Genomic DNA, 9,714 nt, shown 5'->3' with positions numbered 1-9,714 from the left:
AAACATATATATATATATATATATATATATATAAACCACACAACGTAAAGGAGTATGTGGAATTGTAACAACTTGTTAGTCTTTTGCCATTTCTTTGCATTATATCCTCGCTGGAGACTTCAAATTCACTTTAGCCCAAAATTTGGGTATGAATAAGTTTGGGCTTAACTACAGTGGGTATAAAAAGTCTGCACACCCCTCTCCAAATGCAAGATTTCTGTGGTTATAAAGAAATGAGACCAAGACTACTTAACGGTTACGTCCTATTTTCTCCATTTGATGATGGCTGTCTTCGTGTTCCTGACTGATACTTTTACCTTCACATTAACAGTGGAAATGTTTCATCTTTGCGCAAAAAATTTTGTAATATCCCTCCCCAATCATGACCGTTCTCCCTCTAGCGACCTGACAAAAAAAAAAAAAAAAAGTAGAACAATAAAGAGACAAGACACAATCAGGACAGAGAAGTATATTTCGGATAAGTTTGAGTAACATTACAGCCTTCACATAACGCTCAGAAGCATAGAGTATATAATATGGATGCATAAATATGCATTCAGAACCACAAACTAAATAAATAAATAAAATAAATAAATACAAATAAATAACAAGCATTTGGTGGAATATACAGTATGTTCAAGTCAGGCTAGGGATGGGGGGTTAATGATTGCTCTGTATTCGACATGCCCGGTTAGTTGTCCAGATGTTTTGGAACACGCTTCTGTCTTCATTTTTTTTTTTTTTTTTTAATATATAATTTTTTTTCCCCCAGCCTTGACCCATTTCCAGGAGAGTGCAGCAGCTGCTTTAAAAAGTGATAAGTGACAAAGCGAGTCAGTCTGTTCAACAGAGGTTCATAGAACCTGTGGCGCAATTTGCACAATGGAAAAGGTTTATATTTAAAAAAAAAAAAAAAAAAATATTGAACTCAATAAATGTTTTTTTGTTGTTGTTGTTTTTTTAATTAAAGTTCAACATCAGGCTTATTTGCTTTTGGCAAACAGGCTGCGTTTAAATTACGAGGGAATGTCTCCCACAATACTGTTTTCCCTTCAAAACTGCAACATTGCAAGTCTCATAATAATGGCCTTAACAATGCTTAAAAAATACCATCTGTGAGATATTTTATCCAATTGAACAGATTACGTTTTAGTTAACTAACTAAAACATTCATCCTTTAAAAGTGTGCATTAACCTCCCAAACATTGTGTTACGAGTACATGGAATGAAGTCGTATCTACACGTAGCTGCGCGAGGGATTCCGGGTAGATTGTGTAAACAAACTGAGGTGAGGTGTCGTTGATCAACGTTAAATTAAAAATGTCACTTTTTTTTTGTTTTTGTTTTAATGGAACACTGTCCTCATACTGACATGGAAATCAGGACTTTACCTCGGAGCTATGTACACCTGTCACATTTGTCCTGCCTCCTCTGAGGCTGAAAATCAAATAAAAAGCGAACTAATAGTGGAAAAGGGGGATAAGGCAGCAGAATACAGTCTTAGGAGATTATCTCCCAGTCTGCAGGTTGCTTCTTACATGTTGTTAGAGTGACAGTGACTACATCGAGGATACAGAGACACACTAACAAGCCGAAATACTCTTTTAGCCGGGACTTTTTATTTTTTTTTGGTCTTCTTAGTTGCTATACTTGAATTCGGCCTTCTGTCTACAGCAAATGTTCTAACATACAATATAATACATTCCTATGGACCTGCTCTTCCCGAGAGGTCACGATTTGAACTACATGAAGGAAATGGTGGCCTATGCTTGCTATACATCCAGGCTAAATCCTCTCACGTCATTGCGTGTTCCTTCCTGTCCGTCACAGTGCCCGATGACATCGTCAGAGTGCGACGACACTCTCTTGTTATTCCTGCAAAGTGAGAAGCTGAAGTCCTTGAAGGCCAGCAAACAAAACTCTCGGCAGGTGAAGAGGTTATTGCGTGCTGCCTGCGAAGACTCGAGCGCTATTTGAGGACATCATCTGTAGCTTTTTAGCCTTCGCTGTGTCGCTACTTGTTCTACCCCCCCCCACCCCCACCCCAACCCCCGTGACATTGGTACATTCGCCTCTCCTCCTGGCACGCCCGCCGCCCCACCCCTAACTCCTCTCAGTGGGTGGCCAAGTCGGGCTCTGCGGAGGGCGCTCTGTAGCCGTTGGCCGGCTGGGGCGCCGCCGCTGCGCCGCCGTCCGCGCCGGGGCGCAGTCTCTGGGAGCGGGAGGAGCCCGTGAAGAGTCGCAGGGCGCCCCTGCAAATGAGGGAGAACCAATAGAGCTGCGGGGCCATGAGCAGGGCAGCCCCTAGGTTACAGTGCCAGGGCACCGACAGGGGGACCAAGTGGAACGGAATGGACGCGTACCTGCACCCCGACAAAAGGGAGACACGAGGGGATCGGTTGAATAAATGCACACGGCAGCCTCGGCGCAGATGCGAGCGTTGCAGACTTCCAGCTCAGCGTTAAGGGAAAAGCGGTGGGAAGTAAAGACGTACCTTCCATAGACGTAGTAGAGGTAAGGGAAGAGGAGGACTCGACAGATGAAAAAAGTGATCAGCATAAGAGCCCCATTCACTTTGTGCAGGAGAGTGTGTTGCTGTTTGTACTGAGAGTGAGAAACAACAAAGGGGAGAGAGAAATAGAGAACGACAAAGAGAAGCAAGCAGTACAGTTTGGTTTGAGTAGACTTTGTTCATATTTGAATTGATTTTTTTTTTTTTTTTTAAAACAATTTTTTTAAACCCTTACATACTGTCAGGGGGAGGGGGGTCAAATTGACAGCAATACCCCAAATAAGCGATTCTCAAACTTTTACACCAAGAATAGCCTAAAAAAATTACTTAGCTCTCCAAGTACCACCATAATGGCCGACATTATAATTCAGTAACCCAGTAGGCCTAAGTGTTTATTAAAAGAAAGAGAGACAAAAAGGTGTTTTATTCCGAAAAAGACATTTGTTATTTTTAGTGTTTAAAATAGCTTGAGAACAAATCAATTAAGGCACTTGAACACTTGAACTGTCTAAGAATTTTTATAAAACTCTTCCCTGACTCTGCGGGAGCCGTGGCGACACTGTGTCGCCCCGAGATTGAAAGTGTGGATGTTTTTTCGAGACAACAACGAATGGAAAGAGGTTGTAGACATTTGATTAAGCCTGTTTTGTTAAAAATGGACAGCTGTAAATGCTTCGGTGCATAAGGGAGCGCCAGATTCCAGTTTAAAAAAAATAAATAATAATAATCAACCCAAGCAAATAACCAGCTTCCTACTCTGAAACATTGACTGATTATTTTGTTAGCCTAATACCATCATTTGAATATGTCATTCGTTGTGAACATCCAATGTGAGAATTCCTGTCATGAGCCATACAGTGAAGTCACGAAACAGTATGAAAGGGTTTATTGTGCCATTGTTAACACCGAGTGCATGTGAAGTGGACATTGGACGGAGAGCCGTGGTGAGGTAGGCCAACTGCTTCGGGCCGATAACGCTGAGAAAACGCAAGCTTTTTCCTCCAACCACAACAGCACATTGACGTAGAAGGCGAAAGGTGCAACGGGGGGGGGGGGGGTCATTTCAGCAAACGGTGTTACCGAGCGATGACTGGTGTTGCTTGAGATAGCTGCTCGTGTTAAGAGACAGTCAACGGGAGTCATGTGCAAGTGCAAAACCAGGTGCATGCTGGGAATGAGCAGAGACGCGTGGATGGGATGAAGAGGAGACGGACAAATGAAAGTGGAGAAAAGTAGAAGGGAATAAAGAAGACACGTTTCCACCAAGTTCAGTTCCCATCGGTAGGGGTCAGAAAGCTCGGACCTGCGGTACCGCCGAGTGGTGTGACGGTCACATTGCCGTAGAAATATTCCAAATTGGAAACTTTTCATGAGAATTATCGGAACTGAGGAAAATTTGAAGAAAAGTTATCATATTAGAGCATAAATATAAAGAAGTAAGTTGGGGTAAGACAAGGCACCACTGTACTTGGATGCCGTGTGGTTGTTTTAGTCAGGCACACCTGCCGGTGAATTGTCACACTGTGTTCAATTGAGTGAAGGTCCTTATTTGACAAAACCGCTTTGATCATCTTTTTTTAATGGGACATTTGTCCTGCATGTGCTGTACTCCACCGTGGAAACATGGCTATATTGCGGCACGTGCCTCACACACGCAACAACCCTATCGGCTTGGCGAGTGACCACCTACCTGGATGAGTATTTTTCCTAAGCAGACCGACGGAGTGCTGAGCTCGGCCATGAACATGATGCCCTGGAAATAATCTCCCTTTCCTTGGCGCACAAACTGGAGGAGGGAGAGACGGACAGAAACTAATCACGGGTCCGGAAAACAATTACAACTTGTGCTCCGCTGTAGACGGGCTGCAGAGTCCACTGCCTATAATTACGCTGCACTGTAAATACTCCTTCGGCGGGAGTCAACAGGCCGCTGTCTCTCCCAGACAAATGTGGAAAAAGTATTATAATTAAACCTAGTGCAGATATTATGATTATACAGCTAAATACACATAGAAAGAAAGCGAGTGTCACCACAAGTACATCACACAGCATTCAATTTAGCAGCGAACGCAAAGAAGAGAAACGGCAGTTACCACAGAAATGGGGAAGCAGATGGTAACCATGACGACGTGGTGCAGCACCATGAGGAACTCGCGGCGCAGGTAGCTGGTCAGCGCCGACGCCATGTGCTGGGGGGCGGCCGAGGCCTCCTCGTGACCTTTGACCCTCAGCTTGTACCAATAGCACATGAACATGGCGTAGATGTCGTACACGAAGTAGGGAACGGCAAACAAGATGTACGTGCTGGTCAACCAGTGCCTGAAAGACGAAAGAAACCAAAGATGTTTTTTTTTTTGTCTTTTTAAACAAGTGAAATTCTCCAAAAACGTAAAAAACGGTAAGTAACTAAATCAGTTAAGACAAGAACAATGTAAGCCGTCTACAAAAGTCTCATTGGAACGAACACATCTCACCTGAATTAAAATACATTAAAAGAAAATGTATTAATGCTCCAAGCGAGGGCATCACAGTATCTTAATTGCGAGGTACCACTGTACTACAATGATTAAAAAGAAGTGTTTAATATTTTTCTTTTTTTTTTTTTTTCTTTTTTTAAAAGACTGAGGATGTTCTGATTGGTCGACTCACTGGTCCTCGATGATGTCATCGCAGGAAGAAGCGATCATGTAGCCGGCTGAAGAAGCCATGACCGCTTGAACCGACGACACCAGCCTGGAAAGGAGACAAATGGCATGTCAACAAATGCTGATTTATGGTCTTTACTGAGCGATGACTAGCGTTTAGCGGATCTTTATTAACCTTGATTGAGCCAAGGCACATAATTCACACGAGAAAAAAAATGATAATCTCTCGGCACACCACTTAACAAAAATGTCACAAAAAGATAACACGCGGGTTCATTTCCATCTCGTGAATGAGCATGAAATGTTTCTGCCTGTCCCTATATGTCACTGGCAAAGATAGATGAACAAAGACTATTATTAAATTAAAATCTAGCGAATAAACATTTTCCAATCAATTAAGTAAAATCAGATCATTTCCCGCGGCACATCTGATGATTTCACACGGCCCGCTAGTTGGGAATCGCAGTTTTAAGCGTGACGCGGTGAGTCAGGTCTAGAGAGTCTCACCTGGCGGACACGATGACGGCGTCGCCTTCGCTCCATCGCAGCGCCGGGATGGACTTGAGACACTGCTTGGACAGAAGGAAGAGGCCCGGAAAGAACACAGAGCCAGCAGCGAGGATGGTCAGCATGGTCCCTGGCCGTCTGGCTGAGAGGCAAAACGTTGGGCGGGCAATCTGGTCCTGGAGATTTGTCGCGCTTTCTCCTCCTCCCTGCAAGAGGTCAAAGAGCAAAATAATCAGCGTGTATTGATCCGACTAAGTCTAACAACAAGAACAAATCAAGAGAGCGAAGCGGTGAAGACATTCGGAACGTGATGAAGTTAAGATGGGCTTTGTGCCGCTGATGATAGTGTTATTTATAATAACCTTTAAAAACACGTTTAATAAGTGCTCTGACAGAGCAGGAATGCGAATCGGTACTTAGAAACAATTGGCTGAATTCACACAGGATCCTTAGATAAAAGTTGCACCCAAATAAAAAACAACTTTGAAAACTAACAATTCTAAAAGATCGAATGCAAATGTATTCTACTCAAAGGTTAAACAACTGAACTGTATTTAACAAATATGCTGTACTGGATTTATAATTAAAAAAAAAAAAAAAAAAAAAAAAGTTGAAGCCACTGTAACATTACGTGTTTAAACATTTACTACAGTGATTCTTTCGCATACTCATCATACCAGAGTTTCAGAACCACTGCAACACCAGTAGTTTTGAGCCTCACGTTTGGAACAACCACAAGGCCCTCACCTGAGGATCTAAGGCTGCGGGCTAGCTCATAACGGCTTAATAGTTCCGTTGGAGCAAGACCTACATGTGCTTTTAAGAGCCATCCGTTGGCTGCTTGACTGAGTGAGAACAAGCCTGGCAACTGCATTGCGATGACAGGAAACTCCATTTCCCCCATTCATTGAGGTGCGGGTTCCAAGTGGTTTCACTCCCACTAGACAGCTGACTCATTCAAAAGTTGACATCCATTAGCAACATGCGCAATGCATCACAGAAAACGTGCCGGAATTCCTGGCAGCGTTACCGAGGGCTAAATTTCTGAGCAACGTGTCGCTACAATGTTGATTATTCATATTTTATTGCAAAATAGGACTGTGATAAGCACATTTACATTTCATGACTTCATCTATAATTTCTAATTTTAATGTGCAGGACTATTATTCATACATATTATGATGCCTATTAAGTTTCAAACACTGTACATATTGGGTCAGTGTATTATAATTCAACATTATATATAACATTATATCAATAATACTATACACTTGCCACTTCGCATTTAATGATACAAATATTACCATAGCATAATAAGACAATATTTATTACTTACCACATCCCAACATGCAACATCTTAACCTTCTGTTTTTTCATGTTTATATAAGACTTCTACTTCTTTTATATTCCTTCAAAATGCTGCTCTTTGTTTTTAGTATCTTAATATATTATTCACGCGAGCGTATATGTTGGAACATTGCTGCTGTGACAATTTAATCTACATCAGGGCATGAAAAGGGTATCTGTAGACCTTAGTGGCTTTAAATACACGTTCCACTTAATTTATTGTTGGTTTGAATGAACTCAGCGTGTGAAATATACTGTCAGACTTACTGGGTCATAAAAGGGTAAGAGGGCTTCCCATGCTTTGAATAGTATTAAAGAGTTATCTTATCGGGCTAATCACAAGTGCTACTTAAGGTACGTTTATTTGATTTGTCAGCTTTAAAGCGGGAGACTGTTTGAGTCTGCAGCAGAGTGCAATAGTGCCATGATTTCCAACCAGTATGCCGAGGAAAATGATCCAATTTCACTTATTGGGTCTGCAAATTATTTATTTATTACAAATAATAATGCATCTTTGCTCGTCTACCTATACCATTTAAAGCAGTGGTAGTAGTCAGTTTAATCTATTACGAAAATAATTACTTAGTTGGAGCTGTAGTATGAATGAGCTGTAATTGACATGTAGTTGAACTCATTTGGTTTAATCATTAAACAATGTCAAATAAATAACAATTGGTTGATAAACAATAACCGGTCGGAAAAAAAGATGTTGCAATAAACTTTAATGCAAAATAAAATTGTATGATGGAAGAATTGATAGAATCAATTGTAAAAATATTGATGACGTATCATCGAATTTCACGCTCTCGTTTATTAATTTATTCATTTTAACCTATCTATGCCAGCGACATACAATGACAGGCAGAAGGTCTATGCACTATTTGTGACATTTATTTTAGTGGCGTGCCGTGAGATTTGTTTTTCCTCCTGTAAAATATCAATAAAGATTTGGAAACAGTGCAGGTCATCTGAGCAATTGTTGGTAACAATGACGCTATAAGCGACAGCTAACGTTAGCCAATGTCAACCAGTAAATCCCCGCCGGCTAAAGAAGCTTTTTACTCTGCAAGCGTTTTTTAAAAAAAAAAAAAAAAAGCAATTAACGCAGCGGTAGCGGTTGAACGCCAAATACGAGGCGGCTTGAATATTAAAAGTGTGTAAAAAGACGTTTTGTGGCGACACTTACTCATTTGATGACGTTATTTGTTTGTAGCAGTTAGCATTAGCCGCCACAGAGCTCGCCCGTCTCGGCTAGCTGGCTAGCAGACAGGAGTTGAGTGCACATGTCTCGAGAGGGGGAGGGAAAAAAACGGGACAAAATAAGGCTGATATTTACCACAGAGGCTTTGGTGGCGTCCAGTCAGCGGCCGCTCGAAACTCGCGTCCCGCGGAGCAAAACTAGATTGGTCCCGGGGGTCTCCGCCGCGCCGATCCGCATGTTTTGTGCGGCCACTTGGACGCCTGGGGGGGGTTAGCAGGCAGCCAGCTAACGGTAGCTTGCAGCAAGTTCGGTCGAAATCAGCAGCAAGCCCGCTCGCTCGCTCGCGCAAGTCTGGGAGCATTAAGCGAAGAGCTTACCCAAACGTCTAAGCAAACACGCAACAAAAAAAAGATCTGGGAAGCGGATGTCAATCCCAGTCATCGAAGGAGCGGTCCGGTGCCCGTGTCATTGCATCTGTGTGTGTGCGTGTGTGTGTGTGTGTGTGTGTGTCTCTGTGTGTCTGTCTCTCTCTCTCTCTCTCCCTCCCCCCCCGCCCGCTGCTTTTGACTCGACAGTCACATTGGACTGCTGCGCCAGCTACTTGCTAACAGCAGCATGGAGTCATGACGAGAAGGTTTTGCTCGAGGCGAGACTTTCTCCCACTACGCCTCCCGCATTCTCTTGCACCACGCACTGCCACAAATGTCAAGAAGAACGCATACGACCCCTCGGTCCTCGGGACTAACAACCTCGCATCTCGGCAGACAGAGAGGGCATTGCACGATTTAGGTGCATGGCCATTGCAGAGAGGGCAAATTATGTTTTCTATATAATATATATAATATATAATTCTCTATAATATAATTATAATTATGTTTAAAAAAAAAACAGAGTATGGCAGAAGTGGAAATGCTGAAGATTTATTGTTTTATTATTTCTTTATGTGTTACCTATCCGCCATGATTTACAACAACAAAAAACTCACCTATTAGCTGTTTTTGTGTTCTGGCCAAAACAATAACATTTCTTTGGTGCCATCTGGTAACATCTTGGTGCCAAGGAACTGTTGTAGTGAATTGAGGAGCTTCGTTTCGACAAAAGTAGCGCTTTACCGCCACGCAGTGTCACCTACAGGCCATTACAGTGCAGCGTAAACCTTTTTAGGGACGGCCGGGCATCTAGATTTTTGTAATTTAAAATTTTGATTTTAATCTTAGAAACCTCCTATCAAGGGCCACTTCAGTTTTTATAAAGTTTTTGGAGGGTTTTACTAAATTTTGGGAGCAACTGTATGTATAACAAGCATGTGTGGGTAGGCACAACACTGCTCAGTAGTTTCCAACTTAATCTAAGATCCAAATGTTGCGGCTGCGGTTCAGGATCTTGTTTCTCAACCCTAAATTGCTTTTCAAAAATATTGGATTTCCCCCACCCCCCCACCACAAGGAGATTGAAGACGGGATTAAGCCAAGATTATGGACAGAAAATCAGAGACTCTGGCA

At 42.4% G+C, this 9,714-nt stretch overlaps 1 protein-coding gene across 2 annotated transcripts; it reads right to left on the bottom strand.

Annotated features, from left to right (window-relative positions):
- Window positions 1-454: 454 nt before the first annotated feature.
- On the bottom strand, window positions 455-8,703 carry tlcd3bb (TLC domain containing 3Bb). Of its 2 annotated transcripts, XM_061706705.1 has the most exons (7): window positions 8,348-8,703; window positions 5,665-5,870; window positions 5,162-5,245; window positions 4,606-4,831; window positions 4,203-4,298; window positions 2,495-2,604; window positions 2,044-2,363 (listed from the first exon to the last, which is right to left on the bottom strand). In XM_061706705.1, the coding sequence occupies exons 2-7, from the start codon at window positions 5,787-5,789 to the stop codon at window positions 2,114-2,116; spliced, it is 891 nt and encodes a 296-aa protein (XP_061562689.1). In that variant the 5' UTR covers window positions 5,790-5,870; window positions 8,348-8,703; the 3' UTR covers window positions 2,044-2,113. The 2 variants fall into 2 exon arrangements, with proteins under 2 accessions (XP_061562690.1, XP_061562689.1); XM_061706706.1 differs by lacking the exon at window positions 2,495-2,604 and having other exon boundaries at window positions 455-2,252.
- Between the last annotated feature and the right edge of the window lie 1,011 nt (window positions 8,704-9,714).

This window comes from Phycodurus eques, chromosome 19 (assembly GCF_024500275.1).
Source record: "Phycodurus eques isolate BA_2022a chromosome 19, UOR_Pequ_1.1, whole genome shotgun sequence".
NCBI lineage: Eukaryota > Metazoa > Chordata > Actinopteri > Syngnathiformes > Syngnathidae > Phycodurus > Phycodurus eques.
The sequence above is the reverse complement of the archived record's forward strand: the minus strand, read 5'-3'. Positions and strand labels throughout refer to the sequence as shown.